Source organism: Carassius carassius, chromosome 19, assembly GCF_963082965.1.
Source record: "Carassius carassius chromosome 19, fCarCar2.1, whole genome shotgun sequence".
Taxonomy (NCBI): domain Eukaryota; kingdom Metazoa; phylum Chordata; class Actinopteri; order Cypriniformes; family Cyprinidae; genus Carassius; species Carassius carassius.
Genome location: NC_081773.1, coordinates 16,189,002 through 16,208,943, shown reverse-complemented (window position 1 = coordinate 16,208,943; position 19,942 = coordinate 16,189,002). Strand labels below are relative to the sequence as shown.

The 19,942-nt window shown below is 35.6% G+C and overlaps 1 protein-coding gene, 1 long non-coding RNA gene and 1 pseudogene across 2 annotated transcripts; all 3 read left to right on the top strand.

Moving 5' to 3' along the window:
- Positions 1–110: 110 nt before the first annotated feature.
- LOC132095655 (m-AAA protease-interacting protein 1, mitochondrial-like) lies at positions 111–1,811 on the top strand (annotated as a pseudogene).
- A 776-nt stretch (positions 1,812–2,587) lies between these two features.
- LOC132094712 (uncharacterized) lies at positions 2,588–3,359 on the top strand. The gene is made up of 2 exons (XR_009422381.1): positions 2,588–2,750; positions 2,787–3,359. It is a non-coding gene; the product is annotated as an uncharacterized LOC132094712 (long non-coding RNA).
- A 566-nt stretch (positions 3,360–3,925) lies between these two features.
- On the top strand, positions 3,926–13,972 carry pgap1 (post-GPI attachment to proteins inositol deacylase 1). Its single transcript, XM_059499980.1, has 26 exons — positions 3,926–4,185; positions 4,800–4,953; positions 5,172–5,347; positions 6,210–6,381; positions 6,907–7,067; positions 7,179–7,231; positions 7,354–7,420; positions 7,489–7,594; positions 7,714–7,772; positions 7,859–7,942; positions 8,182–8,231; positions 8,456–8,507; positions 8,590–8,667; positions 8,837–8,912; positions 9,112–9,185; positions 9,385–9,436; positions 9,521–9,587; positions 9,694–9,799; positions 9,880–9,918; positions 10,009–10,193; positions 10,333–10,563; positions 11,509–11,644; positions 12,116–12,166; positions 12,259–12,473; positions 12,627–12,731; positions 13,413–13,972. The coding sequence occupies exons 1-26, from the start codon at positions 4,054–4,056 to the stop codon at positions 13,552–13,554; spliced, it is 2,823 nt and encodes a 940-aa protein (XP_059355963.1). The 5' UTR covers positions 3,926–4,053; the 3' UTR covers positions 13,555–13,972.
- Positions 13,973–19,942: the final 5,970 nt, after the last annotated feature.

Below are 19,942 nucleotides of genomic sequence, written 5' to 3'. Positions count from 1 at the left end.
TGATATAGTGTTAAAGTCTATATATCTATAAATGTGGAACTGTTGTGTCTTTAGAATGTTGTCAGTCGGATTTCAGTCACAGATGGGTCGTTTAGGATGACGCTAGAAAGATGGCGCTGCCCTTACTGAGGTGCTGCAGCTGTAACAGGCCCGTTTCGATTGTTACCCGGCCCGGCTCCTCAGTAACGTTACTCTGAGCGGGGGAGACACGAACACAAGCAGAAGATTGTGGTGGTTGGGATCCCGAACCCCTTCATCTGGATCCGAGCCCGCATCTACCTCTTCCTTATCCGAACTTACTTCGACAAAGAGTTCAGCATTGAGGAGTTCACGGAAAGAGCCACACAGGTGAATGCCAACAGCTGACAGCGTTATGTGGTAGAAAACAGGCTACATAATGTCAAGTTTTTGTATTTATTAGCTGATAATGGAAATTTTAATATGCTTGCTCCACGGTTGTAGCCTTAACTACCAGACAAAAGTTTTTGAACAGTAAGAGTTTTTTTTTAAGAAGTCTCTTATGCTCAACAAACCTGAATTTATTTGGTCCAAAATACAGTAAGAGCTGTAAGATTGTGGAATATATTTGCAATTTTTAAATTAACTGCTGCCTATTTAAATATATTTTAAAATGTAATTAATTTTCCTGTGATCAAAGCAGAATTTTCAGCATCATTACTCCAGTCTTCAGTGTCACATGATCCTTCAGAAATCATTCTAATATGATGATTTATTGTTCAAGAAACGTTTTTTTTTAGGATTCTTTGATGAAAAGAAAAATCTAAAGATCAGAATTATCTGAAATAAAAATATTTTGTAACCATACATTATATTATTCAAAAGCTTAGAGTCAGTGTGTTTATATATATACATACACTTTTTTTGAGGGGGGCGGGGAAGGAGGGTTATAGAAATTAAAACTTTTTATTTAGCAAGCATGCTTTAAATTGATCAATGGTGATGTTAAAGACACGTGTAATGTTACAAAATATTTATATTTCAGATAAATTCTGTTATCCTGAACTTTCTATTCACCAAAGAAACCTGGAAAAATTATACTTAGCTGTTTTCAATATAATAATAATAATAGTATTTTTTTCAGCAGCAGATCATCATATTAGAATGACTTCTGAAGGATCATGTGACACTGAAAATTTAGCTTTGAAATCACAAGAATACATTCAAATTTTAAAATATATTCAAATAGATAAAGATGTAAGTACATGAAGATACCGATCACTTTTATATTATATTATTCATATTATTGACATGTTTAAGATGATCGATTTCATTTAGAGTAATTATTAATCTAATATTCCCTCCCATAGCTAATAGGGAATCTTGAGGAAAAAAGCGCTCAGTTGTCTTTGAGCCACCAGAGGGCCCTGTCAGCCGAGTCCGATGAGATCATGCACACAACAACAGGAGATGTGGGCATTCACTGTGATGACAGCGGTGAGACCCTGTAAACTCATTACCACGCAATATTCGCCCAGGTAATATGTTTAATTATTGTTTGTGGGCGTGTGATTTTGGTAATATAAGCTTTGAAATTGGCATAATTATCATTTTTATCAGACCGTTACTGTTATAATTTTGTGTAACGTAGACCATAAATTAATATGTATGCAAAAAAATAATTGCAGTGTTCACATCACTTTCAGGAAGAAAAGTATTTTGATGCGTTTTTGGTACTTGACGAGTGCCAGACTTCCTGATGTATGGAGGGACCAAGAATATTCCAGGTTGTCATAGGTGGAGAGGGAGAGAGACCAGAGACCAAGAGATTGCTGACAACCAATTATGAGTAAGTATTGTGATGATGCTTTTCATTGGCCTGCATATATACAGTCAAACCAAAGTTTGTTCAGACACATTTCTCACACTATCACAGTTTATTTGCTATAGTTTAGAAAATGGTCATAAAATATGACAAGATGTCAGAGTTAAACTGTGTTAGACCAAATTTAGCTTGAAAATCTCAGAATAATTTGATAGAAAGGTGTGTAATGAATTAGGTTGAACACAGTTAGATAATAATACCAGTTTAGGTCAACCAATTACCAAGCAGGGCTTAATTTTGTTTAGTATGTGGTGTAAAATAGTCGCATTAGCAGTTAAAGAAAAAACATGGTCAGGTCAAAGTGTATGAAGAATTTTTGTGTATAAATATGTCACAGTTTATTTAATTCCACTATACTTACTTCTATAAATGAACTATGGTGTCCTGCACCCACTAGTAAAAAAAATATATATATATATATAAAAAAATATCTGGTGTCTGAATAAATTTTGGTTTGACTGTATATTGGTTCTTATATTTTTATTACAGTTTAATTTATCTATACATATTGAGAATAATAGAAAACTGCAATTTTAATACCTTGAGTTAATGTCATAGACATATCAGTATTATGTTATAACTGTAGTAAGTGATAATATAGATATTATTATAACATTTATGTCTGTCTTGTTTTCCTGTTTTGGCTGATTCCAAAGGGAGTTTACCCAAGGTGTGACTCCAGATTGGATCATCACGAGGATAGAGCACTCACTTCTTGACTAAGTGTGACTAAGAGCTTTTTTTATTGCTCATAATGCCAAAACATGTAGGCTCAATTCACTAACCATCACTGGAAAAAAACAACGCTGAAATATTGTCAGCTCCAGGTGCTATAGAAGATTATAAATGTTGATTTGCTGTATGCTTCAGTGTGTTTCATCTCACTGATTTTACATTCTTAACTATTGTATTGTTTGTTATTTATGGTTTACTCATTGATCAGTTGTTTTTTTACACTTTGTATGATGAGTTTTGGGGTGAAGTTGACTGCTCATTGCGCAAACTGTGCAACTGAACTGTAAAACTATACAAGAAAAGTCAGGAGAAAAAAAAAGCAATTCTTTAAAGCCACAAAGACCACTGCCTGGATACTTTGAAAGACAGGCTTATACAGAATGATGAACTGACCAATAAGTTCTGTAACGGTTTTATCAAAACCTCCATGTGATGTGAAACATTGTGCATAAAACAACATGTAATAAAAATCATAATTAATAAAAAATATTGTTTATTTAATTTGCTTTAGAATATTATACATGGTTAGTAATTCTAATGGAATCTACTTATTTTGTGATGTCGCATACTGTACAGAAAATAAATTTATAACCAAATATTTTTCTATCATTATTTTTTTTATTACTTTTTTAACATGCTTTTTTTTCATTGAACATAAAATGCATTACCTTTTAATGCTTAATTACATAAACGTATGCTTGTGTTTCTATAAAAGTGCACAACAAACTTTCTGAAATATGCTCTGGTCAATATCAGACACTTTCAAACTTTATAAATTATAGCTCCGTAGCAGTATATATATATATATATATATATATATATATATATATATATATATATAAAATGCTATACTATAGAATACTATACTGCTATTATACTGTGTTCTGTAATTTTCTTTGGCAAACCAACTAAATCCAAAAAAAGAAATTCACCAATTTTTTTTACTGTTCATTGCTCATGTTAGTTACAGGCAGCATACAAAAATAAATTGTGATACATAAATTGTGATAGAAAACCAATACTATGTTTTTATATTTCTATGTTTATAAACATTATAGTAAGACATATAATGGGTATAAAATGAAAGTGTAATGAATAATATTAATTCCTGATATCTGATGTGTAATTGTGCACGATGCAGGTACGTTACTACGTTCCCTTGTTTTTCAAGATACACGGTGGACCTTCAATCATGCCTTTCTGCGTTTTAAATAGATGAGAAATATTCCAAGATGATCCCACCGTTCTTCTGACATCCCGCCCACTGTCAATTGCGATTGGCCAAAGCCAGAACCTATTCTCCCTCTCCATTGGCTACTCTCGTGTCTGCGTCGTGACATCATGCGAGATTCTGCGTGACAGGTCCGTAGGAGGTTTCCTATTGGTTTAAAGAGGCAGTGTGGGTTTACAACGAGGAAAGCGGAGATGCGATTACAATGAATTTGTAAATAAAATGAAACAAGTCTTGTAGAGACATGAGACTCGCTGTATACGCGTTTGGCGGCTTTGCTCTTGGGCTTTTGCTCGTTGGTTTGCGGGAATTATTGTTTGGTTTCGGGGAGAACCGATGCAGCATGACATACATGTTCGAGTACCCAGAATACCGAGTGAGTATCACCTCGAGCGCAGTCTATCAATGGAGATTTTTCACACATTTGCTTTGATATTCACAAAAAATGTATAATTTTTTCTAATTAGAGCAATATTTCTAGCTCACAATTCACTAGCAGGTCATGCATTAGTTCCTCATTCCTGTCATTCTACCTGTTGTTTTGGCAACAACAAACATTCGTTATCAGCAACATCAGTCTTTATACAATAGTTCAGTCCTTTTTAACCCTCTGGAATCCACAACATAGGGGTCACATTTGTGTTTTTAATATTTATATTGTAATGGGTTTATGGTAAAAGACCATAATCCCCATGAAAAGTATGCATCATTTTTTTTTTTACAAATATACATTTTTAAATAAATGTTTTATAAATAACATATATATTAGGGAAATATGTCGTCATTTAATTACTGAAGTGTTAAAAACAGATTAATTTAAAATCCAAAAGAAAACCTTATGTATTCACTAGTTGCTTATAGGAGCTAAATGAACCTGCCATACATTCAAACCTGCACTGCAACCTGTTAAAGTGTCATTTGTTTCAGGAAGCCTGTACTACAACTTGATTTGCTTGTGGTCTTGCATTCCCTTCACCTGTATGTTTGCAGCGTGTGCAGCTTCTGAAGCGTGTGGCGCGCCAGTACCCATCATATGGCCTGTATCTGTATGGAGAGGGCGCATATGCTCAGGAGACCAGAGGACTCAAGCTCACTGGCGCTCCTGTGCTCTTCTTGCCTGGGAATGCGGGCAGCTACAAGCAAGGTGAAATGGAACTGGCTTTTCTTCATTATTTCATACTTTTTCTTTAAGGTGGATTTTGACTGCTGGGTGAAAAAAGAACATGTTTGTTTGCTGAATCGATCTTGATCCTCCTACTGACTTTTTCCCAGTACTTATGAAACATTCAGATTGTTCATTACAAACAGAGAAAGACAGAGGTGAGAGCTCACACAGAGATGTTGTCATACTCTCTCTTGCAGCCCGTTCTCTGGGTTCAGTGGCGTTGAGGAAGGCTGAGAACCTGGACGGGCCAATCCATATGAACGTGTTCACCATTGACTTCAACGAGGAGTTGGTGGCCCTGTATGGGGGCAGTTTGCGCAGACAGACTCAATTTCTACATGAAAGCATCAAAGCCATATTGCGCCTTTACAAGGTCAGAGGTCAAGGGCATTTGTTCTCCATTTCCATCCATTTTGTCCTTTTACTTTCTTACCATTTCCTTTCCATCCGTTTCTGTCCCTCTGTTTGAATTACAGATCACAAAGTTAGTTGTCTAGATTTTGTTTATAGTATACATACATTCTTCAGTATTTCAGCACATCTTATACATGCATACATATGTGATATGAATAACTTTCCCTTCAAGGTGGGTTTAACTTACTCCACGACTAATGAAACTTTCAGCCTTTTCATTGCAGATGGAGAAAGAGATATTGTGGAAGCTCATTGCAATACACTCACAATGCCGACATCCTGTAGCTTAACATAAGATTATTGCGTTAGCAACACCAGGGTCATGGGCTAAGAACAGATAAAATAATTACTTTGAAAGAAATATGTAGAAAGAGAAAGAGTTGTAGACTCTTATGCAAAGCTAAATGCATAAATGTAAATGTAAAATCACAGTTTATGATGGGTACAGACTCAGATTTTTAGCTTCAGGCTAAAACATGTTTTATACTTTGAGCCGATTTTAGAATGCATATTATTCTTATTTGTCATGCGTCTCCTAGCAACAAGGCGCATGTTTCTGCATGTGTTGTGCTAAATCAGTGTCAAAGTCTGCTTGTGTTTGATTTTCAGACATCTCTGTTGATGTATGATGCCAGTTTTTTCTGTAAACATTCACAAAGTCAGCAAATGTATGATGCCTATAGTTTCAAAATCTGTTTAGATTTTAAAAGTCGTGTAGTGTATTCTCCAGCCTTTCAGTCACTTAGTAATAGAAGCTCATTGCTAAATAGGTCATCTAAATTCAAACCAGTGATTTTTCTTCTACTTTCCCTTGGCTGCAGGACCGTCCAGACCCTCCCACGAGTGTGGTTCTGGTGGGTCACTCCATGGGTGGAGTGGTGGCAAGAGCGTTGTTCACCCTGGCACGTTTCAACCCAGGCCTGGTCAGCCTCATCATCACGCAGGCCTCACCCCACCAGGCACCTGTCCTGTCTCTGGACCCTTATATACTGGGTAGGAAAAAACCTACAGACCGACATAAATATGTACAGACGATTTGTTTGAGAGTTTTGAAGGTACATTACTGTTTAAAAGTTGCTTTTTTATTTTAAAAGAAATTGCTATTTTTATTTCACAAGGACGCAATAAATTAATTGAACGTAACAGTAAACAAAATTATAATGTTACAAAAAATCTATTTTAGATAACTGCTGAGCTTTTAATTCATCAAAGCAAAAACATATTATGGTTTTTACAAAAAGTTTTACACTGGTAATAAGAAATAAGCAAATTGATAATAATTTTACAATATTACTTTTTTTTTTTTTTTTTTTTTTTAAACTGTATTTTTGCTCACATGCATACATGTAGTTATGGTGAGCATAAGAGACTTCTTTCAAAGACAGAAAATTTAATAATTATTTAACAATCGTTTATTCAGAAGGTATGTGTATTTTTGTATTTACTACACTTTTTCAGTTTGATTGTAAACGTGGAGTTTTTTGGTCCACTAACATCTGAATTGTGTGTCTGTGGTAGAGTTTTACTCCGCAGTCAGGCATCGCTGGGCCACAAATGCTGAAGACCTTCGAAATGTAACCGTTCTCTCTGTGGGTGGTGGTTACCTTGACTTCCAGGTGCGCTCTGGTTTGACAGCACTGTCCTGCCCCATCGATGACCTCAATAAGATGTCAGTAGTGGTAGGTCTACTAGCCATTAAAGTTGAAGTATTTAAATAAAAGATAGACAGAACCTGCTTTGTTTTTTATGTGCTTACCTTGGTACATCTGTGTTTTGTGAATTGTTTTTAGGCGACTGCAGTTCCCCGAACCTGGGTTTCCACTGATCACATTTCCATCGTTTGGTATGTTTGGAAATGGAGAGCGAATTAAAAAAGATGTTTAATTCTTTTGCTCTTTAGCCTCTTAGCTTCCTAATGGCTAATGAATTTCGTCCTTTATAATGTGAAATCCTCTATACTTTTAGGTGCAAGGAGCTGGTTCTGGCCACAGTCCGGGCGTTCTTCGACCTTATTGAATCTGAAACAGGGCAGGTGAGTCCTGTCCTAATAGAGTGTCAGTGTGTGTTTAAGGTGCTTTATTGACTCGTGTTTCTCTTTAGTTCACAGAGAGTCTTGAGAAGCGGATGTCAGTGCTGAACTATCACTTCTTTAGACATCCAGTGCTGCATCCTGGAGGAGCACAGGATGCCCCTGTCACTTTCTCAGGTCTGTGTTTGTGCACATGTATATTTATAGGCTCATAAGCTTTCATCACAGCTGGAAGATAATATCTGATTCTCCTTTTCTTGCTATTTATATCCGAATCTGTTCATCCATCTTTCCAGCTCCTCCTGAGGCGTGGAAGGAGGTCAACACACTCCGTCTGTTCTACAGTGCCCCCAAGGTGACAATATGTTTCATCATCTCAGGCTAAATTATGCCAGCAGCGCCTCTCTGATCATTGCACTAATGTAAACCAACTCTTGGCAGGAAGCTCAAGTCATTTACTTCCTGTTTGCCCTCTCCAGTCGAAGGAAAGCCTACAGTCATTTCCACTGCCGCAGTAATAATATGGTGAGAGAGTCCAACAGCATCACACCCGGAAAACTTTTTTCATTTAAATGTAACATTTCAATTTAAATGTCACTTAACATTTGTTGAAATTAGGTCTGTTTAAGAGCATTCATTTAAAATCTCTTTACATGGTGTCCCAGTTATGAAAAAAATGTGTTTTTTGAGTTTTTCTTACATGCTCATTGTGAATGTTCTCTGCCGTTTATGAAGATCTGTGTGTGTCTGTACATGTTCAACAGGAAATGACCAGCTGGCTATATGGCTGTACACAGATGAGTGGCTCGATATGGTGAGTAAAAAAACCACATAAATTCCTCTCATAAACAAATAATTACCACCAGGCCCGTACAGAATCTGCATTCGTAAAGTTAGCACATTTTCATAAATCTAGTGCATTGCACACATGTTGATCCATACCATTAATTTGGACTCTTGTTTATAATGTATATTGTACAGTATGTGTTATATTATTTGGTTTGTAAATTGCTTTATCTATTTTTCCCCATTACCCAGTGTTCAGGCAGTAGATCTGTCATCTCGGACAGAACTTCTTCCAGCCTATAAGGTCATTCTAGTTTATACAGTAACTTTATATAGCCACATTTAAAATAAAAAGTGTTGTAAACTTTGCCTGTGTTTCTTTATAGGCTGTTACAGTAAAAATCAGCGACCTTTTGTCTGTCTCTCATCTCATTATTGACGCCTCAAACCCCAGTGGAACAGAGGTTAGAAGTTAACTTACGGTCCACATAATCATGTCCGTAATGAAAACTTGCATTACAAGACAGACCACATTAGCAGACGTTTCCCTTCTTAAAACATGCATTTGATGATTTATGTCAAATGAGCTCAATGTTTTAGATGCTTTCTAAAGACGTGATTGTCTGATTGTAGTTTGTAGTGGAGTGTGAGCTGCAGAGAGAGGAGAGCTTGACTGTGTCCGTGCAGGTGCCTCATGTGCTGTCCTTTGGTGAGCACTGAACTGCATGCTTGTGTTTGCATTCTTTATTTGCCCAGTTTGCCTTAACGACAGCCTTATAAGCTATTTTTACACATTGTTAACATAAAAAAGGCCTGTATAAACAATGTAGTAATCTTACACTGTCATTCATTAAAAAAGTTGTGTTTATTGTATGTGGATGCTTTATCTTGTATGTGACGGTCTGTAGGTCTGACTGTTAGTGACATCAGCATCAACTCCTCTGGGCTGCTTCACACACTACAGTTGCAAGACTTTCATCAGGTGGAGCATTCTCCTTCCCTCTGTTTTTCAGATATCGATTCTCAGTAGAAGCTTTTGTAATGGTACAAATCCCATAAAGGTCTTTAGAATAGTTCCTTAGGTTTGTTTTATTTAGTAATCGGTTACTCCCTAATCTTTTATCAAAATAATACGTATACCCGAAAACATAATGAAAGTGAATTTCTTTGTGTTCCTTCAGGTCTATCAAGCTTTCAGAATAACAATCACGAGTCACTGCAAAACCACTAAAGGTATCCATTTATTCAGCTTTATCTGCCAGAAATGAAGCATGATGAATTAAAAGACTGACACTGTATCTGTGTTGTGTTCTACAGACAGACTGCCCAGTGTGTACAGACTGAGGGTACCTTGGTTTCGTGAAGACTCTTTTGATACGGCAAGGTAGAAAGAGTCTTGTCATTAATCAGCAAACTTTCCTCAGCTCTGCGGCGGAGTACTGATCGTTGTGTTATGCATGTCTTTCTTTGTTCTCTTTTTTTCAACGCAGTATTCCTTCGGTATCTGACATCTACAGCACGCTGCACACCAGCCGCCCAGACAACGCCTCCAGTGCCCTCCTGCAGCTCCACACTGCCCCCAACTGCCAATACAAGGTTTTTCATCCACATTCGTCGCATTCTCAAAGGCGACCTAATCAGTTATCGGCAACAAATATTGTATTTTGTCTTTATAGGTGTCTATTCGGACTTCTTTCCCTAAAGTGCTTGGGCAGGTGTGCTTTAATTTCGTATTTCATTTGGCATGCTGTTAACTTTCAAACTCAGAGTGTTCCTCATATTCAAAAGGATTTGTTTTTCTTTAGATTCTGCGTTTCTGTGGTCCGGTTCTTCCTGTCTACTTGGCTGTAGTTCTTCTTCTGATGATCAGGGCTCAGCTGAGCTCCATCAAGAGATCTGGACATCCTTCTGGAATGCAAGAGGTCATGAGTAAATCGTTACAGCTCCACAAACTGGAGCTGCCCGTCCTCCTGCTGCTGCTGCTGCTCAGGTGAGTCCTGATACAGGAGCTTTTTTCTTTCAGGCAGTGTTCAATTTTGACAATACAAATACATTTTTGCCTGCAAATATAAAGGTGTGAAATGTTTACAGTATATATATCTTATTTTTCCCCTATTGTTCTACTATAGGCAGAGCTGGTTTCAGGATGTCTGGTCTACTCTGGGTCTCCCTGCAGTGGATTCTCTTCCTCTAAACTCTATGGAGGAGCTATCCCACGATCCAAAGGCCTCTGTTCAGGAATGGCCCCGTATAGTGTCGCCACTGCTCTGTGTGCTAGGTTCATCCATTGCATTCTGGGGTAGCACAGTCCTCCGAGTGTTTGTCTGCTTCCTGTCCTTTTTTCTTGCTCCACTGCACAGGTAAAAGTGTTAATAGTAAGTGATGTTGTAGTAGCTTTGAAGTAGATGCTCTAAATGAATAGATTAATTTTTGAAGTGTTATGTTTTATCTAAATGTATGTTTTGATCTAAATCAGACATAAATTAACACTTGTCATTCTGTGAGTTCAATAATGCATTTTTTAAAGAAAGCAAGGTTGCATTAAACTAATCAAAAATGATAGCAAAGACATTTATATTGTTACGAAAGTTTTCTTTCAAATGAATGCTTTTCTTCAAACTTTCTGTTCATCAAAGGATCATAAAAAATGCATTGCTGTAAAACAACTATTTTAACATTGACAATAATAATGATAATTTTTTTCTTGAGCACTAAATTAGCGTATTAGAATGATTTCTGAAGGATCACATGACACTGAAGTAATGGCTGCTGAAAGTTCAGCTTTACTTTTAAATTATATTAAAACTGGAAAGTGTTTTTAAATTGTATTAATATTGTGATATTATTATTATTACTACTACTTTTCTATATTATTATCGGTTTTGCTGTATTTTTAAATGCAGCCCGCTGAGCAAAAGAGACTTTCAAAAGCCAGAGAGATTAGAAATTCCTTACTGACCATAAACCTTTAAAAGGAAAGATTCACATGCAAAAATGTTTTGGGTGGATTATCTTTTTTTAAACTTCATCTTTGAATCTTAGATGTTCATTAATAATTTAATATATTAAGTCAATATTTTAACACATAATGCAGTACAACATACAGTATTGTACTGTGGTTACAGGACATAAACATTAAAAAAAAAGTTATGTATATGTGGGTGTTATAACCACCACCCCAGTGCAGTTATTAGATGACACTGTTAACTTTTTTTTTTATAGAATCTAGTTAATAACTATGTTTTTGCAGATCTTTTCAGAAATTTTTCCATGTCATGTGTGTGTGACTCTGTGCTTGTGTGCAGACCTTCAGTGTCCCGGGACTGCGGCACGCTTCGTCTTCGTTCTCAGCTTCTCCTAATTATCTTTTTAAATGTGCTGGGAGGCGTCACATGTGGTGCACTGGCTATTATGGTCTCCTGTCTTCTCCACCTCTACAGGGTGAGCGTTCTGTCCATCCTTCATCAAACCCTTTCAAACCTCCTCTATATAAAGTTGTGTTAGTGTTGATTAGAGGTGAGCCTAGAGAGATGCTTTTTTGACCTTGCATGTGCTGAATGCTTGACTTAAGATATTCCTACTGATGCTTATAATACAGGTGCATCTCAAAAAAATGTTTTGTATTTATTTATTTTTCATTTAATCCTTAACTGTAAATCGTAACCATCCGAATTAAAAAAATAAAATAAAAACTCTTGGAATGTTTCAGTGTGTGTGCTAGAATCTAGAATATAAGAAAGTTTGCTGTTTTGAATAAAAGTAAATAAAAAAAAAAGACCTTCACCATGAAATTCAAATTTTTTTTTACTATACTTTTACTATAATACAGTATTTCTCTTTTCTAATTTGAATGTACAGTTTTCTTCATAATGATTTTAATCTCTTGTGATTACCGTATTTGTCTTTTTCCAGGTGCTTAGATTACAGATGACAGAGAGGTCACTGAGCCACATGTTGAACCTGGTATGAATGTCTTATTTTATTTATCGGTTTTTGACTTTCCTCTTGGCTTACAAGACCTGTCATTTCAAAATGTTTTGTTTTTGTTAAACCAGGCACCACAGAAAGTTTCACAAAAATCAGAAAATGGTTTCCGTGCCAGTGATGATCACAGTAAGGTTCAAGAATGTAACGGCAGCCCTCTACTGACAGAATCAGTGCTACAAGATGTCAGAGATGATCTGCAGCTCCACTTTAGTCTGTCCACACTGCTTACTCTAACCACGATGCTTAGTGTCCCTTCCCTTATCCACTGGAGACACAATCTCAGGTAATCGTCATTTAGAGGTATAAATTCATTAGATTTATTTTCTAAAGTACTTCAAGCAAGTTCTACAAAAGACCAGCTGCCTGAGAGTGAAGAGAAAGTAATCTCCAACATCTAAGAATGGTTTTAATCTGCACTTCTATGTGTTTTGTTCAGATATTGGGTTCATCTGGATCCTGACCCCTTCTGGCCTCACTTTGTACCCCTGCTCATCAGCTCTGTTCTGCTCCTCAACTGTAACACAGATACACTCCTGCGCAGGTTTGTGTGCATCTCTTACAAATGTATTCATGTTATTAATTTTACAAAAAATTCAAATAGTCATATTCATCAGTGGCACTCATTAGAATGCCTAATATTGGCCTTTTTTCATGATGTTGATATTTATGATGTTGCTCAATTGTAATTTGAAATTTTCATAAATATATAGTGAATATTATATTTAAATACATACGATCTGTTGTGGAAACTTTAGGGTGGGTAAGATTTTTTTATACATTAATATAAAATATACTAAAAACAGCAATATTGTGAAATGTTGTTATTTACACTATTTAAAATAACTGTCTATTTTAAAATGTAATTTATTGATCTGACGGTGAAGCTGAATTTTCAGCAGACGTGACTCGCATGATCCTTCAGAAATCATTCTGATATGCTGATATGATATTTTTATCAATGTTGAAAACAAGTTTTTGCTGCGTCAATATTTTTCTTGAAACCGTGATTCTCAGGATTTTTTGATGGATAGAAAATGAAAATTACAATATTTTATAACATATTTATTGCCTTAACTGTATATTTTGATTAATTGAATGCACCCTTGCTGTATAAAAGTAAATTAATTAATTAGTAAAATAAGTTAACTAAAAAAAAAAGCAGTAGTGATGCCTGGAAGTCTTCTAACAGTGCTGTATGTCTGTGTTTATACTTGTGTTACAGCAAACTGATGCTGAATCTGACGCTTCATCTGTTGTTGCCACTGTGTGTGGGAATGCTGGCTTTTTGTCCACTGCACATTTACAGGGTCACTTATTTCCTGTCAGCAGCTCTGGCCCTCTTGGTCTGTTCTTGCTACTTTTGACCTACCCTACAAACTTTAAACGTGAGTCTGCACTGAGATTAAAACAAGACCTGGGATTTGTAAAAATTTAGACCAGATTAGACCAAAACAGCCTTAGAAACCCTTTGTGTGTTCTGTGGGATCACATGGACTAGTGACATCAGTGGACCAGCACATTCGAAGTCATGTGACCTGTCGTTTGTCATCATTTGTAGCTTCTGTACAGGGTATTATACTTGTTAATTGTGGTATGTCTGTATTCAGGAGCAATACTTCTTGTTCATAAGGCTAGTTTCCCAGACACATTAAAGGGTTACTCCACCCCAAAATGAAAATTAATCCCGTCTCATTAGTCACTTACCCCCATGTCGTTCCAAACCTGTAAAAGCTTAGATTGTCTTAGGAACACAATTTAAGATATTTTGGATGAAAACCTGGAGGCTTGTGACTGTCCCATAGACTGCCAAGTAAAATACACTGTAAAATACATAAATTGTGTTCCGAAGACAATCTAAGCTTTATCAGGTTTGGAACCACATGGAGGTAAGTGATTAATGACACAATTTTCATTTTGGGGTGGAGTATCCCTTTAAGTCTCGGCCTGAATTAAACTAAGGCTAAGACTGTATTTAATCAGTGTGTGAGAAACTAGCCTGCACTGGTGTGTGTGTGTGTGTGTGTTGGGGTGTGGGAGTGTATATGTCTGATTTAGCATTAATTTGTCAACCTAAAGTCATAATTGATAGGGATACACAATATATCGGTATCATTTCATCATGTGAGTGGATATTTGAGGTTTGTAAATGATTATTTATTTACTGATTTATCAGTATCCGGTATTTCTCTTTCGTCATATTGTACCTTATAATTTAAGGATGCCTAAAATTAATTTGTAGAATATTAGTGTTTAATGATTTATTTTTAACTAATTCGTAAAAATGTTATATAATTTTGATATCAGCCATGTTAAGGTTATCGGCCATAACACTCTTCATTTATCCTAAAAAGCCAGAATTTAAAACATGGTGCCCTATCAATTGACCCCATTTACTTCCTGATCTTGTGCATGACTTATCAATGTCTGTTATTTCAAAGATTATTATTTTTTTTTTTCTGATTAAAAATTGAGAAATGGAGCAGTAAGAACACCATCTACATTTGCTCAAATCCAGATACGTTCAATATTTTATTTTTTACATATTGATACAGATCATTGTGGTGTGGATAGTAAATGAGAAGTTCTTAGTTTTCATAGTAAATGCATTATAAAACCATTGGGAACTGTTCTGTTTGCTTAAACTAATGTTATCGCTTTCAAACAAGGCTTTTCTTTTTTCTGTTGACTCTATTTTATTGACTGAAGCCTTGGCTTAAATTCTAATTCACCGTATCAACAATTTTGAATCACATTACAGCATTATTTATTAATTTTGTAGTTGAAAAGTTGCAGAAAAAACGCTTTATCAAAAAAATAAAGTGTATCATACACGTTTAACATGTCACATTATGGAAGTAAAATGGAGCAGAAATGCCTTTTCATGTTGACTTTTAAGGATGTAAAAGCAGCTTTCGGTGTTTGTTCAGCCTTTCTGCAGTTCACATCTATGTGTGAGTGTGACTGGATCTCTGCCTGTTCTATCTTCGATCTGTCATTTCTGCCTTAAGCCATTTAGCTTTGAATGCACATGTAATGCCTGTAGGTGCTGGAGTACCTCTGTGTTAGACAGATCAGTTCTTACTAACACCCTTTTGCATTAGCCGAAGCTGTAAGGCAAGTCCGAGTAGCAGAACATTCCATGCACTCCAAGCCATTAGATATTTCATTTTATATCGATGGGCACAATTTGTGGTGTTGAAAAGACATCACAGTAACATTTATGGTTATAGCGTCTCTTATAACCTGAGACAAATTGTTAGAAACACTGCCACAGTCACAGTAGCCATGAGATTGTTGCTGTCTGCACAGCTTTTTTTTTTTTTTTTTTACTGTAATGTTTGATGAATGCTGTTGATGGTCCGTCTGTGTTCCTCACACATTGCTCAGCAGCATCCATCTGATCTGCTCATGACGGTTGATAGTCTGATTCAGGATCACTTACCTGAGAGCTGAAATTATACTTTGTCATCCTGAATCGAATGAGAGAACGGTGCCTTTCTTGTAACATGCCCCTGCTTCTCTGAGACCCATTCACAGTTTAACCTCCTCTTCACTGAGGACGGACGTTTGGCAGTCCATCCGAGTAGTCTGTATTTAAATCACACGTCCTCCTCTCATAGTATGTACTTGACCAAAAACACTCATATGGCACATAATTGTCTCCTGCACTGTGAATGTAGCTATGTGTGTGTGTGTGTGTGTTTGAATCATCTTGCAGTGAGCTTTGATGTTTGTGTTTTTATGCTGTATTGCAATCATGCTCTGCCTCATGCTAAATTTGAGCTGTTTTGTGGTTAAAGTGTGAAAGGCTGCCTTTTTTCTATCAATATGATTGTGACTTATTGTTTTCATTGGTGTTCACTGTGATGTGCCACAATATTTGGAGGCCAGGATCTGATTATATGTCTCAAAGCAAGAACTGCTTATTCAGTGCCAGATCTGTCCTGATTATGTAACAATGAAGCCAAACGGATCCAACAGCAACTCTTTAACACTACAGCAATGTTTGTACTGATGCTAGTAAGGCTTCTTCTGTCAAAATGTAATGAAGAATTTGCTCATTTTGTTAAATAGAGACTGTTGTTATGTGGTTAATAGCTCTGCTGTAGCAGCTAAATATTAATATTAAAGACCCTAGAGTGGTTTTATGTGGTTTTATAAATGCACTACCATTTGAAAGTGGTATAATGCCATAACAGGTGATTTGAATTGATTAAAAATAAAAAAAATTAAATTGAAGATGTATGTATATATCTGTTAAGTATGCTGATGTATTAACTGGTTTAGAATATGAAGGGATATTAACATGAAAACCTCAGTCAAACCAAAATCGACCTTTAGTGGAAAAAGATATGATTTGAGGGAACAAAAGCCTACAAGCCTGCACATTCCACAGTCATATTCTGTGTGACACACACACATTAAGTACTTCTGAAGGTTTTGAGTAGGGGTTCAGACTGGGCTTCAAGTTTAGCTGTGACTGTTTTTACTTTTTTTTTATATATATATATATATATATATATATAGAATGCAGCTCACTGCCTCATGAACCTAAATGCTGTTGTGCTTTAATATATTTGCAGTGACTCGTCTGTTATATCTGTATCGTAAAGGAGTTGATATTACTTGTCTCATTTGAGAGCGGAGTTCATATTTTAAAATGAAAACATTAATCAGCAGTTGTAAATTGGTCTCAATAAACCTTTTTTAACGTATAAAATGTTTACTAAGAGATAGTTCAAGTTGATTCAAGTGTGATTCTAGTGCTGTTTTGCTTGGTTTGTGGTGCTTTTGTAATTCACTTATGTGCAGTAACTATGAAACTCTTAAGAGTGTAAATGAAGATTTATGTCAATGCTTCTTTTATACAGATATGTGATGAAGCACTGTCTATCAGCACATGTATGCTTAGCACTTCTATTGGCAGTTGGACTGATTTCTCATCATTGGCTTGCACCTGTTTGGCCAAACAGCAGCATCACTGTGGTTTGGTTGTGATCATTGTTTTCTTAATACAGTGATTAGGGCAGTTCATGCTTATTTTCTGGAGCATATTTTGTTGTTCTTTAATATACTGACGTCCTAGAAAGTGTCAGAGATGTTGTGTACCTGCTTTGTAATTAAATTGTTACAGTGCAGGATAACAAGGTAATTGCTTGTTTATCACAAAGCTTTGTAAATGGTGAAATAACAAATTGATCATTCTCAGGTTAAATAACGTGCTGTGGAGTCAGTGGCTTTTAGTGTTTAAATATCTTAACCTGTTATTTTACTCAAAAACATGTGCATTTTTTGAGCACTACTGCAGTTCCAATAAAAATTGTTTATTCAGAGTTGGTTCTCAGATTTATTGAAATGTTCTGTGTGCGTTGCCATTTATTTTATTTTTTTAAAGGATTGTTAACCCAGAAAAGACAGTTCTATCCTTAATTACTTGTGCTCATATCATTCCAAACTGACTGTCTTTAATTGAGGTATGGTTATCACACAAAATTAGTGTTTGGCTTCAGAAATATTTATTTCTTTATTTTAATGTTTTATTTTAATTTTTGTTACTTTGTATATTTAAGCTTGACAGTTTCTAAGAGTAACCAGGATAGTCTTTTACATTTTCTTTATTTGATTTCAAAGTATTTTTAATTTGTTTTTATAGTTATTTTTTCTTAGTTCAGTTTTTAAATTTTCAGTGTTATCTATTTTTATTTACTTACTTGCCTAATTTACTTGCATAACTTGCTTATGCTTTACCATTTCAAAGAGTACTCAGGATATTCTTTTAAAATGGTTTGTATTTCATTTGATTTCAAGTTATTTCAAGTAAAAAATAAGAATAATTAATTAGTATTATTAATTTATTTTAGCTTGACTGTTTCAAAGAGCCTATGGTGTTCTTTTAAAATTTTATTTTTTTGTGTGTGTGGTTGTGCACTGTCCTTTTAAAAAGAGGGCAGTATGTGTAAAGCCTAGAAAAATCCCTCAAACATCTTGTCAGTGCCATTTTGATTCCTGCTAATTAGTCACATTTAATAATATTTAGCTTTTTTCTCAGCCTAACAGATGGCTGTTAGTCGTGCTGAGATTTGGCCAATGCAGTTGCCAAAACACCATTTGACTGGAGATGTTGAAGTTCTTTCATCTCAGCTGAAAGACAGATCGCTATATAATTAAAACACAATGTCTTTAATATCTGATGCACTGTTAAAATTCCTTCACAAAATGGTTCTCATCATTCATAAATACATAAATCATTTGGCCCATATAGCTCATTGATAGTCAGCAGTATTTACTCTGAGGATGGCACAGAATTAATGTAAACACACGTCTCGAGTGATATCCAGGTCTATGAGTGTTTAGAATAAGCCACAGGACATGAATACAAATGCTGTCCTCAACCAAGCACAGGCTATAGAGTCAAGTACAATCACATCAAAGAGAAGATTCTTCTACAGTGGAATGGAAATGTGGCCCTTAATGTTCAATAACAGAGGACTGAACTTTTTTCCCCCATGAGTTTTAAAACTTTTAATATATATTTAAACCCTTTTTTATTGGCATTAGTTAATGCAAACCAATGTTTCAAATGACTCCATTTTTAGGTTAAAGCCCGATCTAATGATGATAATGTAAATGATAATAATCCTTCTAAATTTTAAATAATTGCAGTCCACAACACAATTATAATGATAGCGTTATAATTTTCCCAGCTGATAAACGACAATGACACTGACAGCCGATCAGAATCTACCCTACTTTAAAGAGCTCAAACGTTTATAGTGGCAGATGACAAAATTACGTGCAACTTTCCTTTTCCTGCTGATGACATATCGTGTGTGCAGAGGTATGCAAACACGTATTTGACAGGCAGGCAGGACAGCCTTTCGTAATGTTTAGGCCCGAACATTTTAATTGGACAAACATTATATGGTCCTATGCTTTCCACAGACAATATAAATACAAATAAATAATTTTAGACCAATTCACTTAGTGATTGCTATTGGGTTGTGTAGAGACTTTCAACCAGCATAACAAAAAAGTTTTGAAATAAATCGCCTATCCTTCTTTTAAAGCTGCCGTCCGTAAGTTTTGCCTCTTTGTCGACACCTCTGTTTGAAACCTGCAACTGCAGTAATTTGCGGAAGTATCGTTTTTAGTTTCAGTGGGACTTTAAAGTTACTATACTTTTTAGCTATAATATTACTGTTGTTCATATTGTGAAAATTACCTCAGAAATGCCGTAGAAGTCGGCTGTTGTTATTGATATTTCAAATTAGCAATTGCATAATTTTATATAATTGAACCCTCTTATAAAGTGTTCTTGAAATCTATAATGCCTGCTTTGTTATTAACAGTCTTTCACTGGTAAAAGAGACAAAGAATTTGTATTTCAGTTAAATAATTGTACGTTAAATGTGTTAAAACATTCCTTTGTACTAGGCTATAGAGATTATATCACTCTTGTGTGTGTTTTTTTTTTGGATAAACATAAATAGATATGGGGATGTTATTATACCTTGAAACACAAATAAAATCATCACCTCCCAGTCTCCCCTTATAAACAAAGTAACAAATATTACAGCAAACAATTTATTTTAACCTATATCTGCATTATTCTTTATAGACTGCATTATAATGAGGTGTGGACTGATCAGTCCATACATGATGTGAAGGTTTGTGTTGTGTATGTGATGTGAAGGTTTGTGTTGTGTCTGCAGGACAGATGTGTTCCCCAGCAGTCGCCACCCCGCTGCTCTC